At 43.9% G+C, this 24005-nt stretch overlaps 1 protein-coding gene across 1 annotated transcript; it reads left to right on the forward strand.

Moving 5' to 3' along the window:
- The first annotated feature begins 322 nt into the window (after positions 1–322).
- LOC116947482 (coatomer subunit gamma-2) lies at positions 323–23068 on the forward strand. Its single transcript, XM_032963283.2, has 23 exons — positions 323–529; positions 2174–2226; positions 2674–2754; positions 3045–3116; positions 3501–3580; positions 4577–4652; positions 5042–5134; positions 6247–6491; positions 7702–7835; positions 9104–9171; positions 9745–9933; positions 11334–11429; positions 11823–12066; positions 12654–12729; positions 13698–13801; positions 13917–14045; positions 14690–14758; positions 15343–15482; positions 17159–17330; positions 17779–17876; positions 18026–18164; positions 20301–20399; positions 21128–23068. Exons 1-23 carry the CDS (start codon positions 493–495, stop codon positions 21256–21258), a joined length of 2625 nt encoding a protein of 874 aa, XP_032819174.1. The 5' UTR covers positions 323–492; the 3' UTR covers positions 21259–23068.
- The last annotated feature ends 937 nt before the right edge of the window (positions 23069–24005 follow it).

Here is a 24005-nt window from a genome sequence, read left to right on the forward strand (position 1 = left end):
CCACCATATCTATATCGCGATACAGCGGTACCTATATCGTCGTGTATCGCGATACATCGCGGCCGTATATCGCGATATATCGCGGCCGTAATATCGCGATACATCGCGGCCGTAATATCGCGATATCTCTTGCGGCTGTAATATCGCGATACATCGTGGCCGTAATATCGCGATACATCGTGGCCGTAATATCGCGATACATCGTGGCCGTAATATCGCGATACATCGCGGCCGTAATATCGCGATACATCGCGGCCGTAATATCGCGATATATCGCGGCCGTAATATCACGATACAGCCGTGACGTCCCGTTGTCCACGTCACCCCGCGGGGCACGCCGGGTAGAAGTGACACGTCCCGTGGAGGAGACGGAGCCACGCAGACGGGTGGCGGGTGGCGTGCGGTAGCCTGGGCGCGTCACCACAGACGGTCAACTCTCGCTGCACAGTCGCTCACAGTTATTGTTATTGATCGCTTGCTCCGGACGTAGCCATGATGAAGAAATTCGACAAGAAGGACGAGGAGTCCGGTACGAGTTGGGTTCGCGATGCGTGGGAGTTCGTGCCCACCCACCCACCACCGAGCCTAGTCGAGGGCCGCCTTCAGCCCGGTGTCGCTGTAGGCCCTCATTGACCACAATGTTAACTCGATAGTAATTGTTGTTATATTGGTCGTTGTCGTTGTTTGAGAGGACTCGACGTCGAGGAGACGGAGCGATGAACGCGGGTCGTGTGCGTCTTGGTGGATTGTTACCTTGCGGGAATCGTGCGAGTGGTGGTGGTAGCGGCGGCGGCGGCTTGGGTGGTGGCCTTATCCAGCAGTGGACCTGCGATGTCGGATAATTAAATTTCTACGTTTCGGAAGGGGGTCAAATGCCGTGCACAATCACTCGTGCCATCCTATGCTACAAAGTCTATATATTCTACGCGCACTAACCCCAACCCCCGCTGACCAGCGTGGTGAACTTGTCAATGGCCCGCCCTGACTTGCACGGACTAAGTAGGCCTACGTGGAGCAGTGTGGATCGACCTCAGGGCAGTGCGAAGGGGGGGGGGGCAGACATTCAATTCGGTTTAAAAGTCCATGGTGGAGGTTAGGGACCGGGGGGACACGGAGAGAATGTGTCTTCTGTGCCTTGATGGTGGGAGACAAGACGTCAGTCGAAAGGATGTGGGCCCCGCTGGGTCTAAGTGGTTAGCACCGTGTCTTGAGACACCAGCTGAGAATGTTACGTGTATGTACGCTGAGCTTCTTTCGCACCGTACTTCGCCAACCGTGCTCATCACCAGTGATTATTATTAAACTATGTACTCGGATGATGCGAGTGGATAGTCTCAGCCTGGTTACCAATGACTGCACGACCATATTAATAATTGTTTTATTAATTTGGCATATTATATCTGAAGAATACGTTGCTATTTCTAACTGTGCGAAAATCAAACATCAATTGGTGGCGTTTAGCATGAATAACCTCTGTTATAATATGACGGATTTGTTTACGTGTGATTTTTTTTATATAGAGTAATGTAAAGTATATGTATATTAGAGGCAATTTAAATGACCTCAGAAGTGGTGATCATGTATGTATGTTGAACTTCCTTCGCACCGTACGTAGCCAGGCGTGCTAATTGGAGGTGTGGGGGAAGGAATAAGCAACGTATGCTACGTTTTCATATCCAGTCAAACGAGCTTTTAGAGAGGCAGAGTGATTTTAAAATATGCTTCTTCTGAATGAGTAGCCTACAGTGGACGCCTATTCACTCGGTGTTCTATTGTTTGAAGTTCACCACCTTCCACACTTGAGTCCTCCATATGAGAATACGCCAACCCACAAGTGTCCATGTGGTGTTCTGATGCGGTTTATGGTCGTCGGCCACTGCCGCCGAGGTGAGTGAGTGCGAAGCCAGGAGGCTCTGACAGATGGGTCAGCTGACGATCTTGTTTGTTCATCCTCAGCAGTCGCCCATTCATTTAACCTCAGAAAGTCGTATTACTTTGTTCAATGGAAAGCCAGTGGATGGAATACGTGAATATATGTAGATTCTCATACAAACAGCTTTTTAACGTCTGCGTTTTGGTTTTCAGATTCTCATACCAACTTCTTTATAATGTCATGCATTTTAGTTTTCAGATTCTTATATCAACTTTTTAACGTCTGCGTTTTGGTTTTCAGGTGGTGGCTCCAACCCGTTTCAAAATCTGGAAAAAAGTGCTGTCCTTCAAGAGGTCAGTGTAGTTCATATACAAACCAGCTGCGTGTATTTTGAACCAAACAGACCATTGTGCATATACTGGTCATTATCCAATCTATATATTATTTGAGGTGTCTGCTTTATTTTAAGGGTATATTGTGTTTATACCTTGAGATGTGTTATTAATGATATGTGTTCAATGTTTGTTGTATGGATGATAATACTTTTATTGTATATAGCATCATACATGCAGTTGCATCTCACATCGCTGCACATCAATTATCCAGTTCCAAACAGATAATACAAAAACAAACTTCACTACTTCGCAAATAAAAAAAAGGACGTTAATAACGGGAAAAAATACACTTAACAAGAAAAAAAATCGCATAGAAAATGAAATAAATGATGTGGTGCAAGAAAAAAAGTGATATGGAGGCAGTGATTTAAGATTGGGAAAATGTTCCTTTGTACCTTTTTGCAGACTCGGCTTTTCAATGAAACTCCAATCAACCCACGGAAATGTCTTCACATTCTCACCAAGGTGGTTTACCTCATCAACCGGGTGAGTTCATTCATATGCTATTCAAACCAACATCTCATACATGTATGTGTTGACACTGCAACCAAATATGACGTTCAGTCCATTGTGTCAATAAGTTGACCTGAGTTTATAATGTCTTGGAAGAACCATGACATGGGCATTGATAAGTAGTTCAGCTGTGAAAGTAGGCAGTGAAAAATTAAAACTTGAATTGGGAAAGCGACATTCATCAGCCGGTCCCTTCGGGTGACATTGCTCTTGCTGTGTCTTTGACGGATGCTCCAATGTGATGGCGGCGTTGTTTTGACCAGGGAGAGCACCTGGGAACCACTGAAGCGACAGAGGCGTTCTTCGCCATGACCAAGCTCTTCCAGTCCAACGACGTGAGTGAACGAAGGAGTGCTTGCGCTATTATTATAAACCCCTTGTGTAATTTCTGGCAAATATATTTTATTAAGTCATTATGCACTGTCTTGCCTGATTGGCTAATATACATATAAATAAATAGAGCCAAGTGTTTCATAAAACTAACAGGCCTCATCCTGCCAACATTTTAACTGATTCGATTTACATACTTAAAATGCTACTGTAAAGCACATCTAGAAGGCCTTTTACCTTATAGGGTTGACTATGAAACACGGTTGTCAATTATGTAGTATTGTATGGGCCTTGCCATACAGATTAGCAGTGTGAATGTCCTACGTAATATTTACTGGTTTTGTTTTTTGATATTTGCATGAAAGTTATTTTCTTTTTGTGTTCACTAGCCAACGCTAAGAAGGATGTGCTACCTCACTATTAAAGAGATGGCCAACATTTCGGAGGATGTCATAATCGTCACCAGCAGGTAATGTTCAGCTAACACAATAGAAATAAAATAAATTATGTTATTTGATTAATATATGTTTGTTGCAGTTAATGAAAACAATGTTTGAAACTAAGTGTCACAATTACAACTCAATAACAACTTAGCATACCGAGGCTATGCAGGGTGCTTCAAAAAAATGTTAACACTTCGGGGAATTTTCAACAATACCACGAGAAATGTGCCTCCGGGCTCTGGAGACCACCTGGAGAAGATTCCAGACCACGTGTTGACAATGATGGCGAACAAGTGGAGACTCTTGATTTTAAGCTTTCGTGACTGCAGTAATTCATATTCTTAGCTCTTACGGTCGAAACGTGAGAATTTGTATTGTTTTATACATAGTTTATCATTTTATTGTTTCCCTTCAACGTGACTTTACCGAAAGAGCTAAGAATAAGTGGAGACTCTTTGAAGCTATTAACATACATTTGTTATCATGTTGCAATGCATTGTCCGTTTTTTTCCATTTTAAATGATAGTCCAATATAAGTTTTACAAATTTTTGAAGCACCCTGTATTGCATGTTCTCCCCGTGGGGATTTTTTCTCCGGGTCTTCCAGTTTTTCCCTCCACATTTTCCCTCCACATTTAGAAACATGTGTTTAGAGTATTTGGCCGCTATACGTTTCTACATGATAAGGCAATTCGTTGAGCTATCATTTGTTGCCAGATCACCTGTGAAAAAGAGCTGTATAGCTCAGTGGGCCTTACCTGGTAAAATATTAATTGTTTAGTTTATATACGCTATCTGTAATCATTATTTTTCTAAATAAGGCCAGTCAGCTGAAATGGATATTTAACTTTTCTCTTAGTGGCAGTTGAAAAAAAAACCTGTTATTTTATGAAAGATGTCAATTTTATGCGTCAGTTCACTGAAGCACCAATGTGGTAACTGACCATCATTTAAAGTCTTTTTTTTTTTTACAAATGGTTCTTGATTTTCTTGAGAAACATATGCGTTCTCTTATTTTGTAGTTTGACTAAAGATATGACTGGTAAAGAAGACCTCTACAGAGGGCCAGCCATCCGCGCGCTTTGCAAGATAACTGACGTGAGTACACTGTTATCACAATAAAAATGTGATCCCTGCGCTGTTCATTGAGCCCTCTTGCCTATAACGTCAGGCAACTGCCAATGTGATTTAGAAAATGTAAACTTGTACATATGCTGCTGGAAACCATCGGTCCTAAAGGTTCGTGGATCTAGATGTTTATTTTAAAAGTTTTAAATTGTATTTTAATAGCCGTAGTAAGAGCTTAACTATTTCATGAGCAGTTTGCATTGAAAAAGCTCAGTTTTTGTCTGCTGTGAATTCTATTTTAATGGCTATCCTAGTTCCTTTTCAATTTGTAAACTTGTAGTTTCATTTGTGTACATAGGGATGTATCTATGCTTCCTTGCTGTTTGATGACGACAAATTGTAATTGTGTTCTAAAACAGACAACCATGCTGCAAGGGATTGAACGGTACATGAAACAGGCCATTGTGGACAAGGTTCCAAGTGTATCCAGCTCTGCGCTGGTGTCATCGCTGGTACGTTAGTGCACATAAATGCTTGTTCTAATTTATCTAAATCGGAGCATCTATTTTTTGTTTTTTACTCCAGATCAAAATGTCAATGCAAACTACTTGCACACACAAACGGAGCTACAAACCACCTATACTCGAATTCCTCTACTAGCTCCCATTCCAATTCTGGATCAATTTCAAGATTGTACTTCACATTCTCAAGATTCTCCATGGGTTCACTCTTCTCACCTCTCATCTCAGTTTGCTCACATACACGCACTCTCCGCTCCAGCAACCAAGGCTTCCCTCATTCACCCTGCACTCTGTGGGAGGTTACTCTTTCTCTTATGCTGCCCTCAGTATGGAAAGGTCTTTCCCAGACATCTGTGCTGTTGACTCTGTGCTTCTGTTTAATTGACTGACGTTCTCTATAAAATAAACATGCCTACTCTTTCTGTGCAATGTCTTAAGATGCGTTTGCTGCATTCAGACACATAAAACGTAGTTATTAATCTCAAGTGCGGCATATGTATTCCAGCATTAAAATAAGCAATAAAACGTTCCACTTAGATGTGCAGTGATGGCTCGACAGAGGTGGACTTGGAAAATCACCCACTACTAGGGTCAATCGGGTGCCTTCAGGAGACAGGACTGCAAATAGGGTGCCGACAGGCTATCGATAATGGAGTTTATCATGTTCTTCCCGCATACGTGCGAGTTTTCCAAGGCACTCCAGTTGACTGAAGCAGAAACTCTCAGATAATAATTGGGAATCCCCAACAGAGAGACTTGTTTTAGTCATTATTATCGGCATTGATGTATCCACCCACTGTAGGATTAAGCGCTCCCCAAGTTTTCGCCAATTGTGATGTAAATATTTGATCTTTTCACCTTTACATGATAGCATTTTATCGCTACATAATTGTGGTGGATGTTCTCTCAGTCATGTTTCAGTCATTATTGTTAGAAACTATTGCACTCTAGTCTGTGACTAGTGTTGGTGTAAAGGCAGATACGTTCCCAAATACCCTGATTAACTCTTGTATTTAGTTTATCGACAATGACATTTTGTGGGTTTTCAAGGTTCTCTCAGGTCACACTTCCATTGTATGCCCGCGCGCACTCTGTCCGCACAGCACCTGATGAAGGGCAGCTTCGACGTGGTGAAGCGCTGGGTGAATGAAGCGCAGGAGGCGGCATCGAGCGACAACGTCATGGTGCAGTATCACGCGCTCGGTCTCCTCTACCACATCCGCCGCAATGACCCCAACGCCGTTTCCAAGATGGTCGCCAAGTTCACCAAGCAGGGCATGAAGTCCCCCTTCGCCTACTGCCTGCTCATCCGCATCGCCAGCAAGCTGCTGGAGGAGGAGGATGGCGGGTGAGGAGGCTTTCGGCTGTGGCCTGGAGCAAGAGGAGTTGTGAACATATCGTAACATCAGTGTTTTATAACTGTCGCAAGCAAGCAAGCACGCTCTCTGGATTTATGAAATTAAGTATTGCCTGCTGAGTGCTACTTTTCAGGAAATCTGTCGTGTTATAAGGATAGACCGGTCCCTGCTGTACATACTTGGTACTTATCCACCCGGTGTCTCAGACACAGAGCTACCCAATGCGTCGACTTGTCACAATCATGTACCATCAGTCAAGAGTTTTTCTTTTGTCACTCCTATGGCTGTTAAATCCTTCAATGTTTAGTTCCAGTTCATCGGTCGTAGTCCTTGTCTTTGTTCACCATTTTATGGGACTCGCATGAAGGCCTGCTGCACCCTTCTCTGACGTCGTGTGGTATACGTCGCCCAGCCAGGTCAGGCGGCGTTCTCTCATGACTGATGAGATTAATGGCTCATTGGTGCGTTGACGAACCGTCTTGCTTGTCTCGATAAAAAACATGGAATCGCCAATCATTTTCCAACAGCAGATATCAAAGCCACCCAGCTCGAAACATGTTATAGCGACACTTCAGTAAAAAATGTTCGTCTGTAGTCTGAACAAGCTGATGTTTTTTCAATACACTTGCCCAGTTGATGTGAAATTATGACAACATTTTTATATTGGGTACAGTGAGTGAAGCATCTTACCTTGTGATTGGTTCAAAGCTCTGGGATCTCTGCCCACCACAACCTAACACTGCTCACTCAATTAATCCAGCAATTAACATGAATTTAAACATTCACAGAGCTTATATTGGGCAAATAAACTGTGAGCTTAACACGTAGGCTTTGGCGACGAATATTCATAATATAAAGGTTTTTGGGTTAGATCGCGTTCTTTATAAATGTGTCGCAACCCTCCACCACCCGACACGGCCAATCAGTAAAAAATTTGTCACGTTGACTAAAGACAAATAGTTCTGTACTTTAGCCCATCGGTGTGTTGAAGAGTGAATCCACAACATTTACAAGTTCTGAGTACGAAGTTTCGCTGGTAATTACATCCGGCATGATTGGGCAATTTACCAGAAAACCGTGAGGGTTTTCTTTCTTTCAGTTTGCTGGGTTACTACAGTGAGAATGTCACCGTAATGTTGCCACCCGGCTTTTTTGGTAACCGAAGTTCACGTACTGTACGCTTGTGTCTTCTGGCGACAGGCATGACAGCCCTCTCTTCGACTTCATCGAAGGCTGCCTGCGGAACAAGCATGAGATGGTCGTGTATGAAGCAGCTTCGGCCATTGTGCATCTGCCCAAGTGCACAGCCAAGGAGCTGGCTCCAGCTGTCTCTGGTGCGGACTTGGTGCACCTCTACTGTAGATGTACATGTGTGTGCACGTGTGTCTAAATGTACAGCCCATTTGGATGAGGGCTTTTACCCATCCTGTGTGGATCGAAGGGGTTATTTGATAATGCTTCAAGCACGCTGGTCAGTGCGAGTTTTGGTGTGCTGAAGTAGTAACTAACAAATTTTACTCGTTGGCCATGTTGGCTGATAGCGGGTTTAACGACACATTTATATTTACGTGATCTAACCCAAAACAGATTTATTATGGATATGCTGCCCTTTTCTGCTCAACGTGTAGCCCTGTAACCCTATTACAACTTGGTTGTGCAGGGTGGTCAACCATCCAGGCCCTATTCAGGGCCCCTACCACTGCTTAACTTCAGAGATCGCATGAGGCCCGGGGGCATTTTGGTTGATTTTGTCATCGGCTGTCTTATTTACAGCAATGCATAAATTGAGTGCGTGTCAACGCAATGTACTTGATGTTCTGCACGACTGAGGAATATAAGGGCTGCGAATTGATGGTGAAAGAAATACAAACTTTCACATGCCATCCGGTGATGTGTACTGGCAGAGGTGAGATATGAGCTGGTGCTGTATCAGTCACAAGCTGTGCCTGTGATGGTCAGCGACACCTCTTGATTATATTATTGCACTGTGTAATAATTGCTGCCATGCACAGTACTCTTTTTAAAGTTTTGCTTGGACAAGGTACCTTAACATCTTATGTGGTATTTGCAGTAGGATTTTGCTCAAAATAAAACATGTAATGTGTTTTTTGAAGCATGAGCTATTATTGTTTAATTACACTACAACTTGTCCAATTAAAAGACGTAGTGGAAGCATTGTGGATTCATATTTAAATGAGCTCTGACATGTGATGACATTCATGACAACCTTTAGGCATCAATTTAATCATTAAAATGTATTATTTCACAGTGCAAGCATCAAATTTCATGAATAGATTCACTTTACAAATTGGTGTCATTGTTTTGTCTAATGAAATGAAAGAGATGGACAATACAAACAAGAGAAAAAAAGAATTGATTTTTAGATGTTATGACCCAGAGTTGTGAAAATCCATCATCAATCTGGGTCAGGGGTGATGTTCAATCATCACAGGCCTTCTCTCCAGCTTGGTAAGGGGTCGATATTTGGGTGTGTATATGTAAAGTCAGCAATGTGTTTGAAAGATACAATTTAGTGTTGACAAAAGGTTAAAGTCTTTATGTTTTTCCTGCACTGTGCGTTGACTTGTGTTTCCGTCTTCAGTGCTGCAGCTGTTCTGCAGCTCCCCGAAGCCGGCCCTGCGCTACGCAGCTGTGCGCACGCTCAATAAGGTATCACGCTTCGCTCACCGCCTTTGAAAATAAATGTTCAAGATCCGGCAGGAACGCTCGTAATGAAGGCCCCTGTTAATCTACAACATCCATGCTATTTCAATTAGAAACAGCATGGAGTTGATATAATTAAAAGTTGAATGTACAAGGTATTCATTTAGACATTAAGCAATTACAAATGTAATGCTTAGTTGAATAAAATCAATATTCTTGTGATACATTGTGCATGTAAGAATTGGATTTCTTTTCATTCATATGTACAATATGTGATTATTTCATGGATAGCCAGAATTGTCTCGGAAACTCTGCGGGCAAAACTGATTCCACAAGCAATGCAAAGGACAGAAGTAGTTGATTCTTGAATAATAACCTTGAGCCGTGACAATTCAGTAAATCGTAGCAGAAGAAAATTGTGCCAGGCCTAAATAACCTGTCTCTAGTACTCAATTAGTACGGCTAAAATTCAGTGTTGAATGAACATTTATCGCAGGTCACTCTTGTGAAATGAAGTCATGGGCTGCGTAGTCTTGCACGGCTTATACGGTGAACCTTTGTGCACGCGGAACCATACAGGTCGCCATGAAGCACCCGTCGGCAGTGACCGCGTGTAACCTTGACCTGGAGAACCTGATCACGGACTCGAACCGCAGCATCGCCACGCTGGCCATCACCACGCTGCTGAAGACCGGCAGCGAGAGCAGCATTGATCGCCTAATGAAGCAGATCTCTTCTTTCATGTCCGAGATCTCCGATGAATTCAAGGTGCGTGCGTGCGCGCGCCCACGCCGGAAGGGCTCCCACACCGCCTGTCACACACATTCATACCTAGAAGTCATAACCGACCCATTAAGTAATCAGTTACTTTACTGCTCGTGATTAAACTGATTGGAACTCAGGGTGACAGCAGTGCCAACTCTGTTTTGTAACACTTTGCATACCTTAGCCACCGTGCCGCTCTTCCTTTTATGTCTTTTTCACTTGGCATGTTTCCCCTGCGTAAGAGCATTACTGCAAAGTGTAAGCTCTTTTCAGTCCATCCTTTACCGATGAAATGCAGTTGGGAAAATTCAACTATCGGTTTGCAGTCATGTCCAAAAGCTTGAGGACATTTAAGTGTTTGTCAGATATTGATGACTCAGTCTTTGGACCTGCTGCATGCTTAGATCAAACCACCCCTCCTTTTGAAGCACCAAAGCCTGGCACTGATGTCAGATCACCAATCTGGCGGAGGCCTCATTGGCACTCTACCCTATCCTGGATCCATAAACATGTGCCATGTCTCTTTGTCTGTTGCTGTCATTGAGGCTTGGAATGAGAGCATGCACAGAGGTCATCCGAATAAATGCAGCAGACCCTAGTTGTCCAAGCAAATGAACGGACTGAGTCTGTAATCATTGTAGGCGCAGCTTTCTTGTACCGGAAAATAAGCTACGCCTTAACTTGTGGGAGCAATAAGTCTGACGCGTGTTTGAGGTGTTTTAAATGAAACTGTTTCTTCATTTCTTGCACAAAAACGAGCGTTTTCTAAAGTTATATCTTCGCCTGTTCACGTACTGTATCACTTCGTCGCACGTACTGTATCACCCTGTCGCACGGTCAAAAGACTGTATCCACTCTCTCCCCACCCGGCTCTTCTCATAGCCCCCCGTTTATACTGTAAAAACCGGAATTGACGTCATGGGTTCAACCAACGGAGCGTCTAACCACAGGGGGGTTTCACACAGTTGGAATATTCCAAATCAAATATAACCAGTCCGTCAACAAATGTATGTATTTCTGTATATACAGAAATAATACACTCACTTTCTGTCTTATGGCTCTTACAATCATTATGGAGATATCATTGGTTCCACTTTGTGGTCAGGTGATAGATTAGCTCATTGCACTGTCTTGCATATCCTTAACGTTTTTTATGATTTATCAGTAGATGTTAATATACAGATCTTACACAATCAAGCAAGCTGACATATAGAATGTTTACAATTCCATGTTCTTATTCCTGTTGTGGGCATACAGTTGATCTTTACAGATGCTTGTGATACTGTATGCATTGTTGTCGAAATAATTTCTCATTTCAGAACCAAATTTTTCAACATCAGTGATCCCTAGAACTGTTTGTGGTAAACGGTTGGCTGCTGATACTCGTTTGTGTCTCTTTCTAGGTAGTGGTGGTTCAGGCTATCAGCGCCCTCTGCCAGAAATACCCACGCAAACACTCTGTCATGATGAACTTCCTCTCCTCCATGCTGCGGGATGAGGTGAGCACAATTTACCGCTGTGTTCCGCGCACTGGGTTGGGTTCAATTATTGATGCTTTTTTACCTTTGTGCTATTATTGCCAAACATGTTTTGCAGTTTCCATCACCAACAATAGGGAAAATCTTGAAGGTGATGTTTCGGTCGATGTAAATCTGGCCTTTTTTATTCACTCAATATCCTATGTTTAAAACCACGTGAGAGCCAGTTGTGAAAAAAACTGCCTGCGTTTCCAGGGAGATTTGGGCCATGAAAGCAAAACAATACACACGTGATAAAAGCTCACAGTTACGTTGTATATAGTCAGTTCATTGGGTATTAACAAATAAAAATTGGGCTTCTGTATGCATACGTATTTGTTGAAATAATAAAGTCGATGTGCTTTCCGACCTTAGGGCGGGTTTGAGTACAAGCGGGCAATTGTGGACTGCATCATCAGCATCATCGAGGAGGGCGTGGAGAGCAAGGAGACCGGCCTGTCACACCTCTGCGAGTTCATCGAGGATTGCGAGCACACGGTTCTGGCCACGCGCATCCTGCACCTGCTGGGCCGCGAGGGCCCGCGCACCGCCACGCCCTCCAAGTACATCCGCTTCATCTACAACCGCGTCATCCTGGAGAACGAGGCTGTCCGCGCCGGTCCGTACATCCATCGCTTTGTCTCTTCCCTGAGCCCGTTGCGGAAAGTTTGTTACCAGAAAAGTGGGAGGAGGGCTGGCGGTGTTCAAAAAAAGCCCCTATTAAGAAAACAAACATATACGTATGGAATTGTGCAATGCTTTGAAGTGTTGAGTTATTTAATTCTCATTATGGACGCCGACGGATGGGTAACTGTCGAAGTAAAATGTGGTTACATGTTTGTAAATAGTCGTTTATACTCTGGTTTGTGTCTCCCAAGTTTTTGGCAAACCCGTTGATAAATTTTTCCAGTTTTCAATCGAAAAACACGTAATACTGCAAATGATTTGGTCATACTGCAATGGCAATGGTGCACAAGCAAAAATAACAAAAAAAAACTCAACACATCCGTCAATAGCACTACCATACAAAGATACGCATATAATGGGCTTTATACTAGAGGTTGCTTCTTATTTGATCACCTTGACGAGAGTTATAGTAGCGCCCCCTCCCCCCCCCATTACGGACCGATACATGGATGGACAGCTCCTGTATGCGCGAGTTCAACCTTTGCTGGAAATAATTAAAATGTTGTCCTACTTGTGCAGCTGCCGTCAGCGCCCTTGCAAAGTTTGGTGCTCAGAATGATGACCTTCTGCCCAGCATTCTCGTTCTTCTGCAGAGGTAACAAACTCCTTTGTTTAACCCCATTTACACCACTGTCACAGTATGCAATGTTATTTACCCACGGCATGTTTGCCACGGCCTCCCGTTATTTCACCGCAACCATGCCACTCGCAAACGCCCCCTAACTTTTGGGACAGCTAGTAAGCAACGCTCGTCACGGCCCCGTTTGTTTAAGCATTCACGTTCCGGTTGTTTTGGATGTACGACGCTTTTTGTCAATCTACTTCTGGATGAGTCTCCCCTGCACCATGTGGGTCATGGGAGATATTTTACCATACTTGGACACGCTGATTAAAGCAGGGAGCATAGTGACTTAAAGCTTTTGTGACTGCAGGAATTCATATTCTTGGGTCTTTAGGTAAAGTCACGTAGCTCGGTTCAAAGAATTTCGATTTAAAGCTTTCGTGACTGCAAGGATTCATCTTCTTTGGTACTTTCGGTAAAGTCACGTAGAATGAGAATAAAATAATAAATTGATAAAATAAAATAACACAATAATATTCTCACAACGTTTCGGCCACTTGTGTTGTGGCCGAAACGTCGTGAGAATATTATTGTGTTATTTTATTTTATCAATTTATTATTTTATTCTCATTCTACGTGACTTTACCGAAAGAACCAAAGAAGAGGTTCAAAGAAAATAACAAAAAACTGCGACGTTTCGATGGCAACGCGAGCGGTCGTCTTCAGAAAAAAAAGACAACCGCTTGCGTTGCGATCGAAACGTTGTCGTTTGTTTGTGATTTTTTTTGTTATTTTCTTTGAACCTATCTACGTGACTTTACTGAAAGACCCAAGTATAGGGAGCATAGTGTGTGAGCATAGTACATTCGAAATAGTAAAACATTTTATGTACTGCACTCTGTTTCTGACAGCATGTCCCCTGGTTGACAGGCACAGGCAATTAAAGCGTTAGGGTTTCGTTATGTTTGTCAGAGAGTTGCATTTTTGCTTTTGCGTGGCAGGTGCATGATGGACGGTGATGATGAGGTCCGAGATCGCTCCACCTTCTACCTCAACATCCTCCAGCAGAAACAAAAGGCCCTCAATGCTGTCTACATCCTCAATGGTGGGGGCCCCACCTCGCACGACAGACTGATGATGGTGGCGAAAATGGCCTTGGCTGCGCCAATGGCGTACGGGTGCGGTGCTGGGATTTTGAGACCTGCCCGTGTATCGTTTAGGTCTTGCCGTGTCGGTGCCCGGTCTGGAGAAGGCTCTGCACCAGTACACGCTGGAGCCGTCGGAAAAGCCTTTCGACATGAAGTCGGTGCCTTTGGCGACTGCCCCACTGGCCGAACAGAGAACAACCGGTGAGTGCTTGTAACGGGAGGAGCGGGCACATTAGGGCTGTGTAGGTTTTCATGGTTGTGCTCTATATAGGAGATACCACGTGTGTTTTGGCATACCTTCAAGCAACATGCGGTACCACTCGAAAACATATCTATGCGCTGGTGTGCACATTCTATGAATCGCAGTTATTGAATACAGGCCCTATGGCCTTACAACACATAGCCCAAAATATGACAGGTACGATTTTTTGGGAATTGAGCAAGGCCCTAGTAACCTGAGAGAAGAGATAATGGGAGGGAGTTTCATTGTGAGGGACAGACAGCATTTATGAAGTACAGCAGATAATAATAAATGTGTTTCTTGAATTGAAAGGAATCCTAGGGAGTTCAAATAACTGCGCAATACGTGAATAGAAAGATAAATATTGCTTACTACATTGATGAGTAGATACAATTCGATTGAAGGGGTCCTTAACATGGGTGGACCTGTCAAGGTATGAAATTAGTTTTCTTCCGTGAAATATTTTTTCAATATTATATTCATTTGACTTTGTTCGACAGGTACAATGCCATTGTGGTAATGGCACCATACTACGAGCTGAGGAAAGACTTATGCTGCAGTGGGTGTCTGTCTGTCTATTTTTTTTTTATCATTCTTTACACAGAAACAGGTCCGATCATCACACACAAGCAGCCTGATAAGGTGGTGGCCTCTCGCCAAGAAATATTTCAAGGTGTGCCTACGCAGTCATGTACCGCAACTTTTGGATGCATAATTAATATGTATCATAGCATTCATCATCAGCAATAAGCAATTCACTGCTGTCACCATCTCTAACAGTCCTGCGACGTAACACTTTAGCACCATCTCCTTTGTGAATGTACTCTCAGACACATTCTCATCTTTGACTCCATCGTTAGTCTCAGCCACTGGCCATCATCCCTTGCAGTGATGTGTCCTGCGCATGCCCACTTGATAGGGAAATCATCTCGTAGCCTTGTCCGAGGTAAATATGCATCGTTTTCGTTGTACTTTATAAAATGCAATTATTGTGTTGGTACTACTGCATATGTTTTCACTGTTGTGCTGTATACCTTTCTAACGTGTTTTCTTGTCATACGGCATGTTGTTCTGCATGATGTATAATATTTCAACTTCACTTGCTGGGAGCTTCTTCAGGAACATCTCAGCATGTGGATCGGAAGTGTTGGACATCAAGTCGAACAACACGTGGTACAAACCTGAAATTACATCGGAGAGCAGCTGCGGCAGCAAAGATTTGAGTTGTTTGCGACGCGTGTGTTTGCGATGTAACAGAGCAACTTTCCGCCATCCCTGAGTTCAAGAACCTGGGCCCATTGTTCAAGTCGTCGCCACCGACGCAGCTCACAGAGTCGGAGACGGAATACGTGGTGCGCTGCATCAAGCACACTTTCCGCAAGCACATTGTCTTTCAGGTGAGTCACACGACAAAGATAAAAAAATGTGTACAACAACTATTTTTCAGGCTTGAGAGGATATGCATCTGTGCTGAGTTATAGTGAGCCCATGGATGTTCAGTGCATATGCAACCTGTTTTGTGAATACCCTGCTGATTGAGGGCCTCCCCATACCTTGTGGCCCATTAGGGGATATTTGACCCATACCTCACCATGCTGATTATTCCAGCTGGTGAAGGTGGAGAGAGTACAGGACAACAATGGTATTTTGCCACAATGTCTTTTGGCATTGTCACCGATCCAAGTGCACTGTTCAAGCTCACATCTACTTAGCTTCTCAGGTATGATGACATTGGGTGCTTTTCTGGGTGATTTGGTCATAAGCAAAAATGAATAAAATTACATATTAAACAATAATCAAGCTAATATCAGTGGTGTTACATACCACGAACAAACTGTTTCAATCACCACAACCCACATGCCAGTGTGCAATGTTACTGCCATATTTATTAATAGAAGCCACATCTAGGGGAATAGGGAAGTTGGTGATAATTTGGATGTGGGTGGAATTATGGAGAAGTGGGAGAATTGTTAATTTTCTTGAGAACAAATATCCTTTATCTGTTTAAGCTGGTGGGGTAAGTGTTGTGTTAGCAAGCACCTATCAAAGCCAGCATGGCACACGGGGGAGTGAAGCTTTGTCTACTCATTCCTTATATCCACATGACTGCACCGGTAATTGTATGCTGAGTCCACCGGGGAGAGGTGAAGACCAGCTTTAGATACCGACTGCCAATGCTGTTCACGGCCAGGGAATGGAAGCCAAGGTGTAAAACCTTTCATGGATTTAACGTCACACACTTGCCATTGTATCCACAGACACACAATGGACTTCACATAGACATTTACCTAGGGCTTCATATCGGGATATCTCCCTTATAACCAACTTTGGAGCAATGACTCTGTGCTTAGCGCATTGCACTATGAACCCGGCGCCAAGGATTCCATTCTTGGTCACGGCTTAATATCAGCGTTGAGTCTTGGGTTGACGTCCCCCGTCCGCCCAGCCGTCTCCCTTCACCAACTCGGACTGACCTGCGTGAAGTATCGCCAAAGAACCTCCATGACCAACATGACGCCAGGAGGCCTTCATCCATCATCGAATTGACAGAGTTGGGAAGTGAACCAAACTTATAACCAAATCATTTCTCGTCTTAGCACGTGTCTGAATAACCATGTAATTCGCGTACGCAGGCTGTGCCACCTTCATATATTACTTGTGAACGTGCATCTTACAAGTATAAACCAAGTCCCAAAGTGGCAACAGAAATAGAACGCAATTGAACAGATAACTTCACATAGCGCACTTGAATTTAGAATCGCAAACATTTTCAAGACAACCAATAACACTGTTGTGAGTGATAAACTAGCAAATAGAACAATTTACTTATAGTGACATTGTATCCTTAAGATACATTCTTGCTCCCTCTAAATTACTTGATTGAACTAACATGCACTACTCGCATGTTTTTGTATTGTTTGTTGTAACGTTCTGACCCGCCCCTACTAGACATCTGTCCAATAGAGCTTTATAGCTCATCGGATTCCTTCAATATAAATAAATATTCTGATTTCTGGGTCTGATAAGAATGCAAATACAAATATTATTTATTATCCCCTCCGCAACGCTGCAGTTCGACTGCACGAACACGCTCAACGACCAAGTTCTGGAAAAGGTGACCGTGCAGATGGAGCCCTCGGAGGGTTACGAAGTCCTGACGTGCATCCCAGCCACCAGCCTGCCCTACAACCAGCCCGGCACCACATACACACTCGTCGGCCTGCCGCAAGACGACCCCGCCGCCGGTGAGGCCTCTCACTGTGGTCTTTTACCTTAACTAGGAATGCTGGCCAGAGGGCACACGCGCACACCTTGTGCTTGGGGTGCCACGGTGGCGAGATGTTAACTACCTCGCCTGGTATACAGAATGTCGTGGATTCGATCTTGACCCTAACGCCTGTATATTTGGAGTTTGCATGTTCTTCCAGTGGTTGCGCGGATCTTTTTTACCGGATCCTCTGGTTTTCCCTCCACATTTAGAAACGTGCTTTTAGATTATTTGCTATAAATTTTCACATGATGAGCCACTTCGTTGGGCTATCATTTGGGGCCAGGTCGCTTCTGAAAATCTTTTTTTATATTGCTCAGTGGGCCTTACCTGGTAAAAATAAAAAAACAAAAATTGTTTCGTTTGGTACTTTAGTTTGGTGCTGCAGTCTGACCATGCTTTGTCCTCCCTCCTCTGCCCACCAGTTGCGTGCACGTTCAGCTGCACCATGAAGTTCATGGTGAAAGACTGCGACCCCAACACTGGTGTGGCTGAAGACGATGGTTACGATGACGAGTATGTGGTAAGTGGGTCCACCGCCCCCCTTTTGCCAGCATTTCGCAATTGAATGCAATTTGCGCCATTGAGAAAAAAAAGTACCACAAACTGTTGGTGCAGCCGTGCCGGTCGCAGCGCAGGTTTTGTTAACTTGCGTCGCCGGTCGTGACACAGCTGGAGGACGTGGAGGTGGTGTTGGGTGACCACATCCAGAAGGTGCTCAAGCCCAACTTCTCAGCGGCATGGGACGAGGTGGGCGAAGAGTTCGAGAAGGAGGACACCTTTGCGCTCGCCGCCACCAAGACCATCGAAGGTATGTGCTTGTCGTCAGCATCATCCATTTATCCCTTCTTTGAGATTGTTTTACTATATATCACTGTTGCTTGGTGTGGGTTGGTGAAGGGAACACATTTTTTCTTTGTATCCGAGTTCCTGATTGATATGGGTGCTGCTGTCCAGTGTAGCCTCTTAGATCTTTAACGTCCTTATAGATGTTCTGGCACGCACGGCCACGCTGCACTGAAAGAATATGATATATCCACTCTTAGTAAAGGCCTCCCGAAGCTGTCACCATCTTGTCACATTCCTACGATCTAACAGTCCGTCTAGCACCTGAACATGAGCTCATCTTAGCGCTCCCTTTCCTCTTTGGACATCTCATTGGGTTTGTTCTATCCTTTGGCTGCCGCTATGTCTTTTGACTCGACAACAAGCCATCATGCCTTCCAGAAACGTTTTCTGCCCAAGTCCACATACTTTTGCCAAACTGTCAATATGATGTCTGTAAATTGCAATTGTTCTCTCATCCATGTGCTCCCCTTTTCTGCCTCGCAATTTATTTCCAAGCAACCACCTCTCCGCATTTATTTCTATTTTCCTCATCACTGTGCTTGTTTCTGATCCATGTCATAGCACATGACAAGAGCACCACAAATCGCCAGGCATGATTGCACGTTCTCCCTTGAATAATTTAAGCTCCGTAAGATGAAAGGCAGTAACGCCAATATATCGTTCATACATCTATTGAATCGCTGAGTCTATTGAATCGCTGAGTATTTTTGGAGATGGCTTTGAAGGGCCTGCCAAGCGGACGCGCATGTGCAAATCAAACAATTGAACGTGTGAGCCGTTTATTCAACCTGTTTTTCCCTTACAGCATGACAACTCAAAATGGTGCGAATACCTTAAAGTGGTGTCGTTTGGTAAAGGTTTACCAATCATTGTGGTCGACGTAGAAATATATTTGTGGTCGGATTACGTGCTGTTATCTTCTGCGTTGATTTTATCTTCTGATCACAACCTTCTTTGCCACTATTCTGGTCCTTACTCTGCCCACAACCCACACTCAATCATGAACATAAAATGTCTTTTTATTGATAAAGTGCATAGGTTTATTAAAATAAAATATAAACCTTTACCACAGCAATATATCGCCATCCAAATGTTATCAGTCATTGATAGGGTAAACATGGTGTATGTATATTGAACTTCTTTTGCGCTGTACGTGGTCGACCGTGCTAATCGGATTTTGCGGGGAAGGACAAACTGAACACAAAAAGCAGTTGTGATGGGCACACAACACAAGTTTGAGGCCTTGCCATTATTCACATGATAGCTCTTCTCTGTAGCTGAGAGGCTGACACTTCATTTTTATATTTTTGACAGTAGCTTTACATGTGGGTGTTGTACTGTGTGTATATGTTTAGCAAAGCTTTAAAGGTGCAAGCGCTGTGCTGGGTCACACGGTGAAATGCTACCTCTGCTCCCACAGTTTGTTCACTGTATATTCACTTACAGAGGCATTCTGGCATTTGACAACCACTCCAAACATCAAAAACTTATTTCATTATTATTTTCATTTAAATTGGCCGTTTACATGACCTCAATAAGAGGCATATAAATGTCTGGATTTATCATTTTACATAACATAACCAATTGTTTAATGTTTTCCGTTGAGTTTTAATCTTTTTTTAAAACAAAACATTATTGGCAACTGGTAGATAGAACATAGGTCTTTATTGTTTCATTACTATCTATACTACATGTATTGTCCCGAGGCAGTGTATCCCAAATGGAATGCTTGGGCCAGGGCTTGACAGGATACTCCAATGCTGAGCTGCAGTGGGTCCCTGTGGGCCAAACATTCACAAGACATGACTTGGTTCGTGCACGATGGTAATGAGGGTTATGGTGATCAGTGGCGTAGCTATTTATTGTGCTGACGGAGCGACTGCACCGGGGCCTGGGCGCCAATCAAACAAAGAGGTGGGGGAATGCATGCAAACATTGCCCGTGACAACCGCTGATGGTGATGATGACGGCGATGATAATGTACACGTGATATGACATCACTGCAGCGCTTTGGCAGTGAGTGGCACGGCCGGGCTAGCGGGAGTGGGCAGTCGTGTCGGTAGCTCGATCCCTTATACTGGCCGCGTGTCGTTTACAGAGACCGTGAAGAACATTGTGAACTTCCTGGGCATGCAGCCTTGTGAGCGCTCCGAGAAGGTGCCTGAGAACAAAAGCTCACACACGCTCTACTTGGCAGGTGCGTTCTGGACTGTTCCTAGGATTTGTGTTGGAGTTTTTTTTTCCCCACCCCCCCCCTCCCGAAGTACATTTGCTATCGGCGTTATGTCACGGTAAACATTTACAGCATGGGAGAGACAGGCCGCCAGTTTTGATTAGCATTGGCCGCACTAAACGCGCCCTCATTTTATGTGCTGTGCTGCCCCTCATAAGAGACTGTCAACGCTCGCCCCAGACGGTAAAGCTACCACATTTCTGGGAGGCCTAATGAGGAGGCCTGCTGAGGAGTCGGGTTCTCCCAGTGTCGGCTCCACCCACTTTTAAGTAGCCATGCCCCCTTCAACCGCTCGCTCCACTCACACAGTGAGGGGCCTAGCTTTTTCTCACCGTTTGCTGCTCGAAGGCCTCCCCCCGCCCCGAATACTCCACACGCACAGCCAAGGTAACCCTGCCTTTTTGAGTCGAGCTTGAGGGCAGAACATTTTAAACTGGTTGCAAACATCCTAATTTACTAAAATGCTTCAGGACACCTGGTGAAACGCTGTGACTGTTTCAGCCAATCCAGGACATTGGTAGCTTTCGTATGGATAATTGGTTTGATTTTTATACTTATACCTTGAATATTCCTCATTCCACCCCCACTGCATTGCTGTACATAGACATTCTGGTCAGTTATACCCTGTAGTTAATGAACGTTAAAATAGGAATTGAGGGGGGGGGGGTTGTTTTGTCGTCTTGATACCGCAGGTGTGTACCGCGGCGGACACGACGTGCTGGTGCGAGCTCGGCTGGCCTTGGCGGACGGCGTTACCATGCAGGTGACCGTGCGCAGCCAGGATGCGGTGGTCAGCGACGTCATCATCTCATCCGTGGGTTAGGGGGGATCATTTAAACCTGCCTAGCCCCCCCCCCCCACCCATCTGCAACCACACTCCTCTCCCCCAGCTCCCAGCCTATCACATCATCAGACGAAGAACACCAACAAGATTCAAGCCGTGAGACCGTAGGTAGTGTTCGCAATTTGTTCAGAGGAACGTTCTGTTGAAGCCTCCAAATTGTTTTAGCCCATACTTCCAAAGCAATGCCACATCGTGTCATCATGTACATTACTTACCTGAAATTGTTTATAAAAGAGAAATTAAATACCTGTGTCAGCGATCTGTACCCCAATCTCCTTTCATCCACTCTTAAGAACGCTGACAGCTTGTGTGGAGCAGAAGTTTTGCTGTCGTGAGCTACTGTGGAAACTAGGCGTGGGCTACGGTGTAGCGTGGTATTGATGGAGTCCGTTTCACAAGATGTTGATGTTCAGACAGACCCATGCAGTCCCCATATCTGATTCGTAAGGTAAGCTAGCGCGGCCTGGCATTCGTATTTAGTCTAAACTGTTGAGGCCGTTGGCTTTTAATAAGGGATGATGTGTATCACTTGAAGGGTTTTGTGACTGTTCCCAGCAACAGCCTATTTTCATTTTAGTTCTTGCTTTTGGTCAAGCTTTATCCTTGCAGTTGTCATGAACGTCATACGTCATTGCTGCATGAGGTTTGCTGGGGTCACGGTAAACTCGTTTCCCCACATACGCCGGATTGTTTACCACATCCACTGTTGTCGTTCTTCTATTTCCACAAACTGGATTATTGCCTTAAATATTTCACACTTAAAAAAAAAATAAAGTCAACATGAAAAGAGTACTGTTTGTTGCATAGCGTGAACACAACCGTTCATTGAATTGATGGGAAAAGTACCTCGCTGCTCGATGGCCTGACTCCGTTGTCAAGGGCAACTTGTCAGCATAAAAAATACACACGTTCTATAATCAAGCCCTGTGTATTGTGCCCAGTGATTGTCACCAAACCACGGAGAGCTTTAGCAAGTGAGTGCCGAGCAAAAATTGAGCCATCGCTTTAACAGCATTGTCCAATTGGCTTCAAATTTCCGCAACCCAGTCAGAATCTCAAAAGCCGTTGAGTCCTCTCGTACACAGGTTCATCTAAGAGGAGATAAATCTCTGCACCCCCCACACAGCATGGAACGGTCCAAATTTAAACGCTTCCTGAGTGTGACTTCACTGTCGATGCTCATACGCTGTTTTTTTTGTAGTGTTCCATTATTGCATAGGGGTATGAATGCGATTCGTGACGAGGGCAGGTAATGCATCGTGTCATATATATTTTTTAAACGGTGTAAATGAGAGCCTGCTGTTTCGTAGAAAGCTGCAATTCCGAGTGCCACGCATGTTGGCCCGAGAAGATCTTAAAATTTTAAGTGTTGGGAAGAGTATAGCGTGTTCTTTATTGTAAAACTATCATTCCTTATAATCTTAAGCTCTTAGAAATCCGGTGTCGGGCTGGCGTTTAATTACAAGAACAGTGAAGTCCAATTCATCCGCTAAGGTGGGGGTTCGTGTGATTGCATCGCCCCATAAATAAAAGTAACATCCTCGGCTCGCGGTCTGTAAATAGTTAGCAAGTGTCCAGATTTTTATTGCATAGATTCTTTTCTTTTTTTCTCTGATTACTTATACAAAAAGTGATAATCAGGATTATTGGTGTCTTTTCATAATTTTCTCTTGAATGTGCTAGGTTTGTCTTTTTTTGGAAAAAGCAAAAAAACATGCACATTCTATAAGATCCATTGATACTGTAATGACATATATGACTTTGAAATAAAGTAAAATAAATACTAAAAGTGTCTGGGTCCATGGTCGATTTTTATTGATTAAACATCTTGTACAGATTGCATTACTGTCTATGCCATTTCTAGGTTTGCATTGCTATGTTTAAAACAAAAATTGCCACTTACGTTGAGCACGGTTGGCCACGTACGGTGCGAAATAAGATCAACATACATTCACAGCAGTCAATACAAGTATTGCAAACGCTACCACGTAGATGTTCACAGCGCTCCTGTATGTTTTTTGAGTTGTACCACGTGTTGTTTGGTGTGATGTCCGACGTTTCTCTTCACATTCTCAGCCTCTTCAGGAACCGAATATTTACAACAACACGCAGTACGAACCGTAAACGCATCGCGGAGAGACATAAGATTCTTCCACCCATGTTGAGGACTCTGTCTCCCAGGCTGACCGTGTCTTCTGAACCACAGTGTCCCACCACAGCCTACTGCTTCTTCCTTCGCATCGATCGACCTTGGAATTCCCCTCTGATAGCGTATTTCCCAAACTTTTCATAAGCTTGCTGAATTCCAGAAACGTTCAGTCTTGTGTATTGCAACTGTAACAGTGTTGTGTGCTATTGGGGCTTTATTACATATTTTGGCCTGTGCTTGGCAACTGCTTTTTAAAAAAAATACAAGGATTAAAAAGTCTGAAATAAGTTTCTACGTACAACCTTATGGATACAAAATAATTTAGGATAATCGATACAATATAATCGACGATAAAAGAATGTTTGCTGTTAAGTGACATCACAATATTTGAGCTTGTGATTGTTTTGTTGATATCCATCGTTTACAAATTACTCTAACAATTGTGATTGATGAGTTTGCGTTGCTAGGGTGAGACCGTGGCTGCAACACAGACCCTGTATGTCACCTGTCGGGAATACGAAAATATGAACTCGTCTGGTCTCTGACATTGGATCCAGAGTGACCTCATGAAACTGAT

The sequence above is a fragment of the Petromyzon marinus genome, chromosome 30, assembly GCF_048934315.1.
Source record: "Petromyzon marinus isolate PM22_M1 ecotype Great Lakes invasive population chromosome 30, UKy_Petmar_22M1.pri1.0, whole genome shotgun sequence".
NCBI lineage: Eukaryota > Metazoa > Chordata > Hyperoartia > Petromyzontiformes > Petromyzontidae > Petromyzon > Petromyzon marinus.

What these genes read in the sequence shown, in the direction of transcription:
- LOC116947482 (XM_032963283.2), top strand. Translation starts at nt 493, where the DNA reads ATGATGAAGAAATTCGACAAGAAGGACGAGGAGTCCG. An exon ending in ATTCTCGTTCTTCTGCAGAG is followed by an intron (nt 12,730 to 13,697) that starts GTAACAAACTCC and finishes TTTGCGTGGCAG; the next exon opens with GTGCATGATGGACGGTGATG. An exon ending in GCAAGACGACCCCGCCGCCG is followed by an intron (nt 17,331 to 17,778) that starts GTGAGGCCTCTC and finishes TCTGCCCACCAG; the next exon opens with TTGCGTGCACGTTCAGCTGC.